General features: G+C 39.3%; 1 protein-coding gene across 8 annotated transcripts in view; it reads right to left on the minus strand.

The window, feature by feature from the left end:
- Positions 1–14,889, minus strand: part of GOLGA4 (golgin A4) — a 116,241-nt gene that overhangs the window by 72,063 nt on the left and 29,289 nt on the right. For 6 of the 8 annotated variants that reach the window (XM_073023360.1, XM_007971784.3, XM_073023359.1 and 3 more), the window contains 3 exons: positions 10,967–11,281; positions 7,191–7,238; positions 3,958–4,014 (listed from right to left, as the gene is read on the minus strand). In XM_073023360.1, the coding sequence (XP_072879461.1) occupies positions 3,958–4,014; positions 7,191–7,238; positions 10,967–11,281 (420 nt within the window). The remainder of the gene's footprint in view (positions 1–3,957; positions 4,015–7,190; positions 7,239–10,966; positions 11,282–14,889) is intronic. The other 2 variants (XM_037988457.2, XM_037988455.2) reach the window with 1 other exon arrangement.

Below are 14,889 nucleotides of genomic sequence, written 5' to 3' on the forward strand. Positions count from 1 at the left end.
GCATTCAAAGCCGTCCTGGGCTGCATGCAGGCCATGGGCTGCAGGTTGGACAAGCTTGTGATAGTTAATTTCCTTCACTAGCCTTCTAGACAGATTCCTTACCTCAAGTCCTCCTGTAATTTAATCCATCCCTCACACATTTGCTAGAAAAATTTTCCTCAAACAATATTTTCAAAGACTTATAAGCAACTCCCTCTTCTTACATTGTTTCAAACTTATTAATTCTCAAAACACTGAGAACTGCCCCAGCAAAACACTGAGGCACTATCTGGTACACTTATAAGTGTTCCCTATTCTGCCCAACACCCACGTTGCCCCAACATCTCCAAGCATATTTTTTACTTTTCCTCTCACAAATGTCTCCTGACTTGACATTCCCACGGCAGTAGTCTCCAAATGCTGGTCATGTCCTAAATAAAGTTTTCAGAGATCCATAGTGAAATAAGAAACAAAAGCCAATGTGGAGAGATTTTCTTAGATCTAAATTCCTTTCATGTAAGTAGCTGTTACTTTGTCCTGGGAACATGTCCTTCCTAATTGCTTTGGTACTAAAACAACTTTTTTTTTTTTTTTTTAGATGGAGTCTCGCTGTCACCAGGCTGAAGTGCAGCGGTGCAATCTAGGCTCACTGCCAAACTCCACCTCCCAAGTTCAAGTGATTCTCCTGCCTCAGCCTCCTGAGTAGCTGGGACTACAGGTGCATGCCACCACATCCAGCTAATTTTTGTTATTTTTAGTAGAGACAGGGTTTCACTATGTCAGCCAGGAAGGTCTCAATCTCTTGACCTCGTGATCCACCCGCCTCAGCCTCCCAAAGTGCTGGGATTACAGGCATAGGTGTGAGCCACTGTGCCCAGGAGCCACTGTGCCCAGCCACAACTTCTTTAATGAAATAATGCCAATAAAAGAATCTGGGTGCTTATTCCTGATGTCTTTATTCCGAAATACAACAGTTAGTGGCCCTATGACAACTCCCTTCTCCCCCACTTCTGGAAGGAACTGGAAGGTAAAATTCATTTCTTCCGAATAATTTCCTACAACCTACCTTTCATGCTCGGCTCTGTTACAGAGCGGTCCTAACAGCCCACCAAAACAAAAAACAAACCAAAAATCACTCCTCGATTTATACTATAGTTTTCAGATTTTGCACGTTTTCATTTCTTCATCTAGACAAAGTTCTCTGATACAAGGGAGCATCATTTAATCATGTCCCCTTCTCCCTCTCCCGGCTACCTATACACTATTTTGTCAATATGTTAGCCCAGTGAGGCTTGGATCAAACTTCCAACATAATGTATTTGTGCTGTGTGAAGCCATTAAGTTGGTGGTAATTAGAAAACTAACACATGTAGGTGGATTAAAAAACAACAACAACACATTCTTCAATCTGTGATTCTGATAAGTATTAATATTTCCTAATAGAGGAAGACAAAGTTACTGCATAAAATTATGGATTTAGACAGGAAAGTTAAAATAGGCCCTTTAGTTCCACATTCCCTTACCTGTGGTCTTTGCCCCCAATATTTCACCAGCTCCTAAAAAATTTAGGTAGAGTTGCAAATCTAACTGGCAGCATTCAGAGTGCTCACAGAGCTCCACCCTCTTTGGAAGGTCAACACAAATGCATTTTACCACAGACAAGCATGACAAGGCATGCTTTTTAGCCAGTGAGCTCTCTCACAGTTTTTCTAAGTCCCTCAATAGCTGCAACTGAGTAGATGAGTAAGGCTGGGGCCTGCTAGCAAAGTCAATTCTTTTTCTTTCCCCATTTGATGTTGCCAAGGAATGCTGGTTCTATAATTTAAATTGGAGAATAGATAGGAGGCCTATCTTTACTAACAGCCAGCAATCACATGGGTGCTTACTCATCTATGAATAAAGTAGATGTGTTTCCCATTCAGCTGTATTTTCTTGAGTATAGCTGCCTCAGACGAGGGCTCCTAGTGGAGAAGGACTGAGCATAGGAAGGAAAAAAAACAGGTATTCCTGTATTTCCAGATGTAATAACATTATAAAGAGGTATTCCTGTCTCTTTATTCAATGCATATTTAAATAATGCGAATGTTTTAAAGAGGATTTATCAGGTTTTAGGCATCAAAACCTGATGCCTAATCTCTAATGTACACTCTCTGAATTTTAAACATGCCTGCTCTCCATTACTATGTGTATCTAATCATTAACTGCATAAAACATGGGCATTTAATTTCTCACCAGAAATACAAGACACCTATCATTAACACCCTTCATTTATTCCCAAAATACAAGACAAGTAAAAAAGAAATGTTAAGCAAAAAGATATTAGCTCAACAGAAAAATCTTTTGGGTAGAAATGCCGTATTATTTGCCCCTCTAGCAAAAGCAAAGGGGCTTTCAGCTGCTAAAAGCACTTTCTTTCTATTAATATAAAGCAGGAGAAACAAAAGAGGATACCCTAGCTATCATTTTCTCACTTTCCACAACCCCTTTGTTGCATACGCCTAACCCCCATGCATACTCTTCTGAGTACTAACACATTCCCAGTCCAACTAGAAAACCAGAATCTTGGGCAGACCAGGAGTTAAGGTTTTGTTCCTTCTCTATAACTTCCAAAGTGGGTATACATTTTTCTAAGTTATTAATCCAAAAGAAGTTACACAAATTTTCATTAATAAAGGACATCTGTAATTATTTGTATTACTGACGCAAATGCTTGGTCTTGTCAGTATAACAAAAGTAAATTAGCCTGGTTTTCAAAGTCATGTTTAGAATGTTTTAAAGAATTTATTTAGGAATTGTGGTAAATTATATAATCTTTCTTTTATATCACAAAAATTCAGTGATTTGGCTACATAAAAAATATTGCAAGAGACTAGAAATCAAACATGATAGGAATAAGAATAAAACTTTAGTGATATAATACATGAAATTCCTATATGATTAATTCTGATTGTTAATTCACGTAATAGTCTGTCATTGACAATAACAACAAAGAATATTCTATGGGACAATATGGCTATATTGATGGTATCATCCTAATCTATACTCCCTTGTTTTTCTTCTTTGTCTCCTCCCACAAATAAACTAGCTTTTCTCAATTACTATTTATAGATTTATTAATTTACCTGACCCTTTTAAGGCTATCTATACTTTTTAAATCTGTATCTTGGACTGATAAATTACACAGTTACAATACCTAAAACATTAAACTTACTTGGATTTGTCCTAAAGCTACCTGTTTCAAACTTCTCAAAATAATACTAGTTTCGTTAACGAATTACCAGAAAGTAACAAAAACCCATGAAGAACATTCATAACAAAAATAGGTAACAAGACATTCTTCAACAAACAATATAAATCAGTGGAGAGAAAGCACCAATAGCAGTAAAATATGCAATTGTTGGGATCTGTATAGGAGAAAGCAGAGGGAAGCAACAAGGTATCAGATGGACCTGACAGCAGGAGAACCCCAAAAGTCAACAGGTACTCATTACAAAATAATTTGAGACAGCGAGTCAAACCAGGAGTGGTCTTGCCTACTCCGATGGCAAGTGCGTACACATGGCCCGCGGGAAGACATTAAGGAATTCAAACAGTCTGCTATGAAAAATTACTCACCCCCTAAAAATTACAATAAACATAATTTATTTTATAAAAAAGACTGATGGTTAGGAAAAACAAAAAGAAGCCTGAAATACTTAACAGAAGAACCCAGTTAACCCTTGGAAGTTGACGCTGACTGTTCATGCAGACAAATGATATTCTGTTGCTAAGACCTTATTTCATTAATTCCGACAACGTATCTTAGAAAAATCATACAAATAAAAACTTTAAGAACTGACCCTCTGGTCTTGGAGGCTGGACTCGTTAGTTATTTGTATAACTAATGAGATGCATATGAAACTACCCTAGGACATACAACAGTTCTGATAAATATGAGATTTAATTACTATTTTCAAAATACTCATCACCGAAACTTACCTCTCTTAATTCTGCAATTCTCCGAAGTGATTTATCCTGACTCTGACTTAATATACCCTTTAATTGAGAGGGAAAAAAAAACTGGTTAAACAGCTAACTGTATGACATAGTAAATACAAAGCAAGTCAAAAATAATTATTTTTAAAATATTACAACCGTTTATCCAAAAATAACCTGAAGATAGAGGACAAGATTAAAATGTTAAAGATGTGACCATATTGAAAAATCTGTTAAAACTTAGATCATGATGTTATAGAACTGTTCTGCATCCTGGCAGTGGGAGTGGTTCAAAATCTATACATTTGTTAAAATGCATGGGCATGTAAACCAAACAAAAAGTCAATTTTACTGTTTGTTCATTTTAAAAAATAAAATTTTTAAAAATTAAATCAAATTCCAACTGCAATTTATTTCACTGAAACCTATAATGTGTGGAACACATCAATTAACAGCCTGTTCTAAAGGTTTTTGTGGCTTAGAAACAAAATAATTGTCTATATTTAAAAATACAAAACCAGCTGGGCACGGGGCTCACGCCTGTAATCCCAGCACTTTGGGAGGCCAAGGCAGGTGGACCACAAGGTCAGGAGATCAAGACTATCCTGGCTAACACAGTGAAACCCCTTCTCTAACAAAAATACAAAAAAAATTAGCCGGGCATGGTGGCAGGTGCCTGTAGTCCCAGCTGCTTGGGAGGCTAAGGAAGGAGAATGGCGTGAACCTGGGTGGTGGAGCTTGCAGTGAGCCAAGATCGTGCCACTGCACTCCAGCCTGAACGAAAGAGCGAGACTCCATTTAAAAAAAAAAAAAATCCAGAAAACTTCACAAAGAACATCAGAAGGCTAAATTAGTAACCATACATTAAAAAAAAATCAAGAAGCTGGCCAGGCATGGTGGCTCACGCCTACAATCCCAGCACTTTAGGAGGCCGAGGCAGGCAGATCACGAGGTCAGGAGTTTGAGACCAGCCTGGACAACATAGTGAAACCCCGCCTCTACTTAAAAAAAAAAAAAAAAAATTAGCCGAGCATGGTGGTGCGTGCCTGTAGTCCCAGCTACTCAGGAGGCTGAGGCAGGAGAATTGCTTGAACCCGGGAGGTGGAGGTTGCAGTAAGCCAAGATTATACCACTGCACTCCAGCTTAGGCGACAAAGTGAGACTTCTCAAAAAAAAAAAAAAAATTGAGAAGCTAATAAAAGACTAATATTGAGAGATGAAATGACTCACCCTTTCCTGGGGTAGGGTAAGGAAGGTACTTTTCTCTAGTAAAGGAAATTAAACTTGGAAAGTTATGGCCTATGGAAACAAAGTAACCATATATCCCTGTACAACATAAATACAGAGGTAAAGGAATAGAGTAATCTGAAGCTTCACTGGTTTGTGTGGACTAACGAGCAAAACAAGGGGATATAGATAGGCAAATGGCTTACTTATGACCAAGGGAGTATGACTGGATTGTATTGTGGGGACTTGTAAGTGAATAAAACAAAACCAAAGTTTTTTCCCCCAAAAAAACCCATGAACACAGGTTTTATTTGTTCAGTTTCAAATATAAAATTTTAAATGCAGGAACATGCCATGATGAGAATGATGAAAAACTGTAGTGCAGTAGTTACAAGCACATGCTCTGCAGTCTAACTGCTAGGAAAAAGATCCTGGCTCTCCTCCCTACCTCTTACAAGCTGTGCAACAATGAACAAGTCACTCTGCCTCAGTTTCTTCACAGGAAAGAGGCTAGAATTAAATATACCAAAATGCATGGCACACAGTAGGAGCTCAATAAATGTTAGCTAGTACAAGCAGCATAGGCAAGAGTGTTGGCAATACCCACAATTTTAATTTCATTGGCTCTATTGAAAAGATATTTGCCTATTTTAAAAGGTTTCTAGGCATGCACACACGTAGAAAAGAGAGCAAAGCATTCAATTTTATCTTTTTTTTTTTTTTTTTTTTTTTTGAGACGGAGTCTTGCTCTGTCACCTAGGCTGGAGTGCAATGGCATGATCTCGGCTTACTGCAACCTCCGCCTCCCAGGCTCAAGCTATTCTCCTGCCTCAGCCTCCCAAGTAGCTGGGATGAAAGGTGCCCGTCACCACACCCGGCTAATTTTTGTATTTTTACTAGAGATGGGGTTTCACCATGTTGGCCAGGCTGGTCTCCTGACCTCAGATGATCCACCCGCCTTGGCCTCCCAAAGTCTGGGAATACGGGCGTGAGCCACCACACCCAGCCAAATTTTATCTCTTAACATTATTGAAATTTGGAACTATGAAACCACAATTCTTTACTGTCACTTAGTGTCAGAATTACTTACCTACATCTAAAAATAAAAATCCATAGGCAATTCACAGAAGAAACACAAACAAGATACCAACCAAACTTAAGAATAAGGTAACCTTTTGAGAATGAATTCATGGAATATTAACAGCACAATGGGTTAAGTCAAAATTACCTCCCACTTCAATGGGCTGCATGTTTCAGAAAACATTATCAAGGCCAGGCGCAGTGGTGCACACCTTAATACCAGCACTTTGGGTAGTAGAAGAGGGTGGATCACTTGCGGTCAGGAGTTCAAGACCAGCCTGGCCAACATGGTGAAACACCGTCTCTACTAAAAACATAAAAATTAGCCAGGTATGGTGATGGACGCCTGTAATCCCAGCTACTCGGGAGGCTGAGGCAGGAGAATCGCTTGAGCTGAGAGGCAGAGGTTGCAGTGGGCCAAGATCACACCACTGCACTCCAGCCAGGGTGACAGAGCGAGACTCCATCTCAAAGAAAAAAGAAAGAAAACATTATCAAATAAACTAAAAACTCTCTGCAATCATCTTATTTCCTATGTTCTACGGACAATTAGAACACTGAATTAACAATAAATAACTGGTGTTACCACTCTGCATGGAAGGTTAGACATGTCTTTACTACTAAAACAAGGAAGCAACCTGTATAGACTGAGACACTAGAAAACATGCTTGAGAGAGGCATGCTGTAAATTCTAACTTCTTAAACATTACAGAGATCTGTAACTCAAGGAAGCTCATCCTTAACAGAGGTAAAATCTCTGGGATCTCATTCACTTTCTCTTTATCAAAACCTCCAATAATGTTAAAACAAGTTTAATACTTTGTTCATATGCACAATTATTTAAAAGGAAGGGTTAGAAATACCTTACTATGTAAGATCTTTCTGATTTAAAAATTACGACTTAATAATACAGTCGACAAATGACTTACTTGTAGCTTTTTCTTCTCTCTCTGAAGCATCTGATAAGCTGTAACAAGCTAAAATATAGTCATCAACATTAGTCATTCTTAAATAAATGCAATTATTCTAAAGTCCACTAAAAAATTCTCTTTATGAAAGTCAAAAAATAAATTAGAAGAGTTCTTATAAGATAACCTATGTATGACAGTCAAAACTAACATAGGACATACATTTCTAAAAAATAAAATGTAAATTTGACAGACATTAAATCTCCATATGACTTCATCTTAGAGATATACCTCTAAATTTTAGTACCTAATTCACAGGTGGTGATTCAAGCCAGCTTGCCTAAAGGCAGGAGGCTACTCAAACTATAGTCACAGACTAAATCAGCAATAGCATCACCTGCAAGTTTGCTTGAAACAGAAATTCTTGGACCCCACCCCAATCTAACTGAATGAGATTTGGGAAGGGTGTGGAGAGACAGGAAACTATGTTTTAATGAGCTCACCAGGCGATTTTTCTGCTTTGGACTATAATAATTGATTTCTAAAAGTTCCTTCTGGTTATAGGGTCTGGGACTATAGCTCTGCAAAAATCTAAGCAAAGAACCTCATAATCAACAGATGAAAACTGGTAATTCAAGTCCTTAAAGAGATATTTAACCATTTAACCTAAATACGGTATTTAAACATTCTAGCACACCCTGATGAAATTATGGATTAACACATCTTTTCAGCCTATAAGTTATAAAACATTACTCATCTAGGGCCGGGTACAGTGGCTCATGGCTGTAATCCCAACGTTTTGAGAGGCCAAGGTAGAAGGATCACTTGAGCCCAAGAGTTCAAGACCAGCCTGGGCAATTTAGTGAGACCTTGTCTCTATTATAATTAATTAAAAAAAAAAAAAAGTTACTCATCTGAAGGCTAAGTACATGGCTCCAGTGAATTCTTTGGACCCTACTTTGGAAGTGCTAAAGAGATAAGCTGCAGATTTAAGAGGAAGCATCCCCTATTAGAGCTTTGCCATTTACCTTGGAAGGCTATTGTGTCCCCCAAATGCCACTAGTGATATCCTGAATCAAAAGACAGGCAGCAATAGGGCCAGGTATGGTGGCTCATACCTGTAATCCCAGCACTTTGGGAGGCCAGGACCGGAGGACTGCTTGAGCCCAGGAGCTGGAGACTAGCCTGGGCAAAAATGGCAAAATGCCATCTCTACCAAAAATACAAAATAATTAGCCAGGCGTGGTGGTGTGTGCCTGTGGTCCCTGTTACTCGGGAGACTGGGGTGGGAGAATCACCTAACCCTGGGAACTCAAGACTGCAAGGTGAGCTGTGATCACGCCACTGCACTCCAGCCTGGGTGAAGGAGTGAGACCTTGTCTCAAAAAAAAAAAAAAAAAAAAAAAAAGCAGCAATGGAAGGTGAGTCTAGCAACAAAGAATATAAAAAACAAAATTCTGCCTAAGACCAGGACTCTCCACTTACTATTATCATAACACCACACAGAAAAACGGTGTTCACAGCCGGGCGCGGTGGCTCATACCTGTAATCCCAGCACTCTTGGAGGCCGAAGTGGGCAGATGACAAGGTCAGGAGTTGGAAACCAGGCTGGCCAACATGGTGAAACCCTCTCTCTACTAAAAACACAAAAATTAGCTGGGCATGGTGGCGCATGCCTGTAGGGTGAGGCAGGAGAACTGCTTGACCCAGGACCCAGGAGGCAGAGGTTACAGTGAGCCGAGATCACACCACTGAACTCCACCCTGGGCTACAGAGTGAGACTCCATCTCACAAAAAATAGAAAAATGGTGTTCACATTTACCAGTGTAACAGTCCTGCACATGCTGAGTATGTATCCCTGAACTAAAAATAAAAGAAAAAGAAAAATGGTGCTCAAAAAACGGGTGGAGGGGGGTGGTGTGTGTGGAAGAGTAACCCAAGAATCAGACGTCATTTACAACATTATTTCATCCTAAGCACTAACAATGCCAAAGAGAGGTAGAGACAAAGTCTATGAGTTCTTTTGATCCCAATAAGCTGCCTGACTCTGAGACAGCATAGAATACTAGAAACAACCAGAAAGACCTAAAATCAAATCCAGACTCTGCAACTACAACCTGTCCGACCATAAGCAAGTTACCAGGTAACATCAGCAAGTTACTATGACTCTCCAATTCTTTTTCTACAAAATTGAGCTAATTAACATCTACAGGAATGGTACAATATTACATGACATTATAAATATAAAATACACAGGACAGGTGTAGTGGCTCATGCCTATAAGAACAGCCCTTAGGAGGCTGAAGTGGGAGGATCGCTTGACCTCAGGAGTTCGAGACCAGCCTGGGCAACATAGCAAAACCTCATCTCTGTGAAAAAATACAAAAATTAGCTGGGTGTGGTGGTCTGCGCCTGTAGTCCCAGCTACTTGACGGGGCTGGGGCTGAGGCTGAAGGATCGCTTGAGCCTGGGACGTTGAAGCTCCAATGAGCCGTGTTTGAGCCACTGCACTCCAGCCTGGGCAACAAAGGGAGACCCTGTCTCAAAAACAACAACAACAACAAATAAATATAAAATACACAGTGTCTAGCATATTTAAATACTACTACCCCAGCTTCAAACTTAAAAGCCATGGTTAAGTTAGTGAAGAAACAAGACTAAAGATTCATGACCATTACTAACTTTGGTAGAAATTTAAAAATAAAAGTTAAAAAAATGTAAAGGAAAAAGGTGCTTGATTCTACAAGTGCCTCATGACATACATGGCTTTAATACCTTCTTTATATCTCTGGGTGGGTTCCAGCCAGCCTATATATTTAAGCCTGATAATTGCTTCCTATTTTATCAGCACTTCATAGTTTAAAAAGATATGTTATCTTGTATATTTCATTTGGGTTTTTGTTTTGTTTTTGGTTGTAGGATAAAATTACTCATATTGTAGTCATAATTGGAAACAGAAGTTACAGCCATCTTTAACATACTGACTCTGAACTTTAGTATTCATTAATTAAAATTAACTACAATGGTGATTTACAAACCATAAGACATTACACATTTTAAGATAAACAAACAAAAAGATATGGACAACTTACTCCAAAAAGGCTTTCCTGAGAAAGAACTGTTTTAACTGCATAGGATGCAAAGGGAATTGAGAGAGGGCAACAAATAAAATTTAGCCTGAAAGGAAGATGCTACATTCCTGAAGGAATGAAAAGCGAAATGGACTAGCATTGACTTCCTTCCTCCCTTAGACTAAACAGGGAGTGTCATTCTCACGGGTTTAGCAATGAAAAGATTGATCCAAGGCAAAGGTTTAAATGTAGGTACAATGAGAACGAACCAAATCTGTCAGATAATCAGGCTACCTAAAACAACTTTAGAGTCAGTAATAATGGGAACCTCATTGGCAGATGAGGTCATTTTGGAGTCGCATCAGTTAGAGAGGAATAAAGGAGAGGATATGAGAACAGAAGATGAACTCCGCACTGGATGTTCAAGTGACCTTGAACAGAGGGACTACGAAACGAGAGGGGAACAGAATATAAGAACCAGAAGGCTACAGACAACAATCTTTTCCAAACTTTTACCAAGAGTCTTGCCAAAGGGCCTCTGTCTTTACTTAACTAGATATTGAAAGTCTTTAACTAAATATTGCCACAAACTACATACCATTAGTAACCAGGATATATCTAGGGAATTAACAGTTTAGCCAATCACAGGAGTAAAGCAATACAGTAATGTGAATGAGAGAACAAGGGGAAGAAATTTTTGTACAGGCAAAAAGATCATGCTCCTACCTCAGAATATTTTCCTCTGTAGCTACTTAAGCTTCGTTCCATTCTTCGCAACCGCTGAATCAACTGTTCTTTGTTGAGACTGTCTGAATTCCCTACCAAGTCTTCAGCCTCGCTATCCATATCGGAGGGTGGATCAAAATTGGCAGTAGAACTGTCCAGGTCAAGTCGATTCAGGGATTCTCTGGAAGACGTTCGTACCAAAGACTCTTTAGAAGAAGACCGGAATAGAGATTCCTTTATTGGACTTCGAAACAAAGACTCCACGGAGGGCACCCGGAGCTGGAGCTTCTGCGCAAAAGACTGTGTGTCACCTGACTGCAACCAAAACCCAACAGAATGTGTGGGTTAAAATATACACATTTAGACTTCTATTACCCCTATCACCAGCAATAATCTAATAAAAGTTCTAACAAGTTGAATTTTACATTCCTGACATTTTACATAATACATTGTTTTCTGAAAAACAAGACACTTGGTTATTGCTGAAAAATTGTTGGACCTGGAGTCAGAGGACTGGGGTGCAGGTCCCACGTCTGTCACCTAGAGATAGAATGCCCTTCAGTAAGTCACTCTCCTTCAGTTTGCACATCTGTAAGAAAGAAAAAAGCAGTACTTTCCAAGCTGACTTCACAAGTGTATTGTGAGGATTCATCCACTAAACTGTAAGATCCTTGAAGGTAGTGATCATCTGCATATCCAGTGTCTAAAATGTAGGTATGTACCATGAAATGTGAAGTGTGTAACTGAACTCGAGTGGGCCTTATCTGGAGGGTCTTTCAAGAAAAGAGGCGAATTGGGGCAGGGGGAGGGTAATATGTAATGAATCCACTTTGTTTAATAAGGGAACGTGAGGCAGAGTTGACCAGTAACAGCCAACTCTGCTCTACTTACCATTTGTCTACTAGGAATAAAAATAGGCATTAACAAATCATGGAGGACAGTTGAAAGGTCTGAGTTAGAGTCCCTCTGCACAGATCAGTAACTCCAATGTTAGACAGTGATAAGCAAGACCTGTCCTCCTAATTAACTGGAATAACAACAAATTAATTTAGTCACAATGAAAAATAATATGACCTAATTCAACTAACTGTTCTAAGCAGTATTATTTTGTTCAGGTCACAGCAGTCAATATTCAACGATGTCTCCTAGAAGCTCATTCTCATTAGCTAACAACAGGGTCACTGTATGATCTCAAAGGTGCCAGGAGTGAAATACTCCAGGGAATCTGACATCATGTGGAGGCAAAAAACACAGGAAAAAAAAAAAAGATTCTCTTCAGTCTAGAGTTTAAAAAATCAAAACAGAAATGTTCTGCTCACAGATTCTAGAGATTTAATAATACTGGGCAAGGTAGGAGTAAGAGCAGATAATATGCCCCAAGCCCTTCATACACCCAGATATATCACAGGTGGTTTAAAAGAGTAAAAACCGGAAATGACCCAAATGTTTATCATTACAGGATACAGTTTATAAATTATAGTATATGGAGAGCACTCCCCAAGGGAACTTGAAAAGTATGTCCTGGGCTATAAAGTATTTTCAAAAAAAAGTTAAAAATAAACAATAATATATGGAAACAAGTTCAAGATATACTATTAAATGGGAAAGGCCAAATTATAAAACGATATATATATATTGTGAACTCATTTTGACTAAGTACTCCTTATCCAAAAACCTTGGAACCAGATTTTGGAATATCTGCATATACATAGTGAGATGTCATGGGGCTGAAACCCAAGTCTAAACATGAAATTCATTTATGTTTCATATACACCTTATACACATAACCTGAAGGTAATTTTTAATATTTTTAATCATTTCTGTACATGAAACGGAGTGTGCATACTGAACCGTTAGAAAGCAAAGGTGTCACAATTTCAGCCACAAATACAATCTGTGGTTGTCTGGCACCACCATCACTCCTGACTCTGAACTTACATGCTACTGATAAGCAATACTTTTCTTATGCTTATTCACCCATAAGTACTTCACAGTAAAAGAAATATATATATGACATACCATTAACACAGTAAAAAAAAAAAAAAACATGTTCAGGGTAACTAAGCAGCACAGCAGCAACATCAGAATATCTGTAATAGCTGTTAAGCAACAGCAACAACAAACAATGGTAAGCTTTCAGTCTCTATCTACGATGCTGTGTTTTGATTGAAAAGTTACTCTACACTGTATTTTCTTTTTTTTTTTTAGGTAAAAAGAAACACCAGAAGCAACTGAGGGACCAGGAAACGGGTCCACTAGGGAGGAGGAGGCATTCTGCTGGATGGCTTTTTAATTTTTTTTTTTTTTCTTTTTTGAGACATGGTCTTGCTCTGTTGCCCAGGCTGCAGTGCAGTGGCGTGATCTCAGCTCACTGCAACCTCCGCCTCTCAGGTTCAAGTGATTCTCGTGCCTCAGTCTTCCAAGTTGCTGGGAATACAGGCACGTGCCACCACACCAGACTAATTTTTATATTTTCAGTAGAGAGGAGATTTCACCATGTTGGCCGGCCTGGTCTCTAACTCTTGACCTCAGGTGATCTGCCCACCTCAGCCTCCCAAAGTACCAGTATTACAGGCGTGAGCCAACATGCTGGGCTTCTGCAGGCCTTTTTGACATTTTCAACAAATCTTCATACAACAGAGCAGAGAAGAAGGGAAAAAAAAAACAGCAAGTAAAGCACGTAAGTCTTGGACCCATGTGGAGCATCATGGGGAACCTGCCCTTGGCGCCATCTGGCTTGCACATGTGCCACTGTGTAACCCTTTGTGGACATACCCATATGAGAGAATCTGGGTATGCCTGGAAAAGAAAATCTTCCAGCTAGAGGGTGGGGAGAGTCTTTTTTCCCTTGGGAACACTGAATAAACTATGTTGTACACCAGTGTTTTGACTCCAACTCATCACGAGGCGAGGTGTGAAGTTTTCCACTTGTAGCATCATGTGGGTACTCAAAAAGTTTCAGATTTTGAAGCTTTATGGATTTCAGATTTTTGGATTAGGAATATTCAATCTGTGTAGGCTACTTTGCCCCAGACATAAGAGGGTCCACAGGCTGCTGTGTTTTAAGAACTCTAGGGTGTGCTTTTTACCATGTCTTCAACCTTGCTGTGAACTATGGTTTCCTGCTGCTGTCAATATGCCCAAATAGAGTAAGATTCCCCCTCGCTTCCTGTATAGACACTGGTTTTAATTTGGTAAACCCAAAATCCACTTTTTAGAAATTTGTTTAAAATAAAAGTAAACAAGCCAAATGTGATGGTTCACATTTGTAATCCCAGTCACCTGGGAGGCTGAGGTGAGAGCACTGCTTGAGCCCAGGAGTGTGAGGTTGCAGTGAGTTATGACTGCACCACTGCACTACAGCCTGGGTGACAGAGAGAGACCCTGCCTCAAAAAAAAAAAACTGAGGGAAGGCATCTTTTTGTTATGAGAACGAATGAGATCATATACGTAAAATGTTTCATATATGTCTAATACACAGTACACAATAAATACCATTTTATTTTTTAAGAAAATATCTGTAATATTTAAGAAAGCACAAAGCCCTCAGTGAGCTTATTTCCTGAATATCACCTACATTCACTCCTTGTCTTAATTAAAATTCTGAATTTGTTATAAAGTTGACTCATTCAAGTTTTTGCATTCATAACTATAGTCTTTTTGGACTATTCCATGAGAGAAGAAAATACGCATTTCAGGCTGGGTGCAATGGCTCATGCCTGTAATCCCAGCTCTTTGGGAGGCCGAGGCGGCTGGATCACCTGAGGTCAGGAGTTCAAGAGCAGACTGGCCAACATGGTGAAACCCTGTCTGTACTAAAAATACAAAAAATTAGCCTGCCATGGTGGCAGGAGCCTGCAATCCCAGCTACTTGGGAGGCTGAGGCATGAAAATCGCTTGAACCCGGGAGGTAGAGATTGCAG

This window comes from Chlorocebus sabaeus, chromosome 15, assembly GCF_047675955.1.
Source record: "Chlorocebus sabaeus isolate Y175 chromosome 15, mChlSab1.0.hap1, whole genome shotgun sequence".
In the NCBI taxonomy this organism is placed as follows: Eukaryota; Metazoa; Chordata; class Mammalia; order Primates; family Cercopithecidae; genus Chlorocebus; species Chlorocebus sabaeus.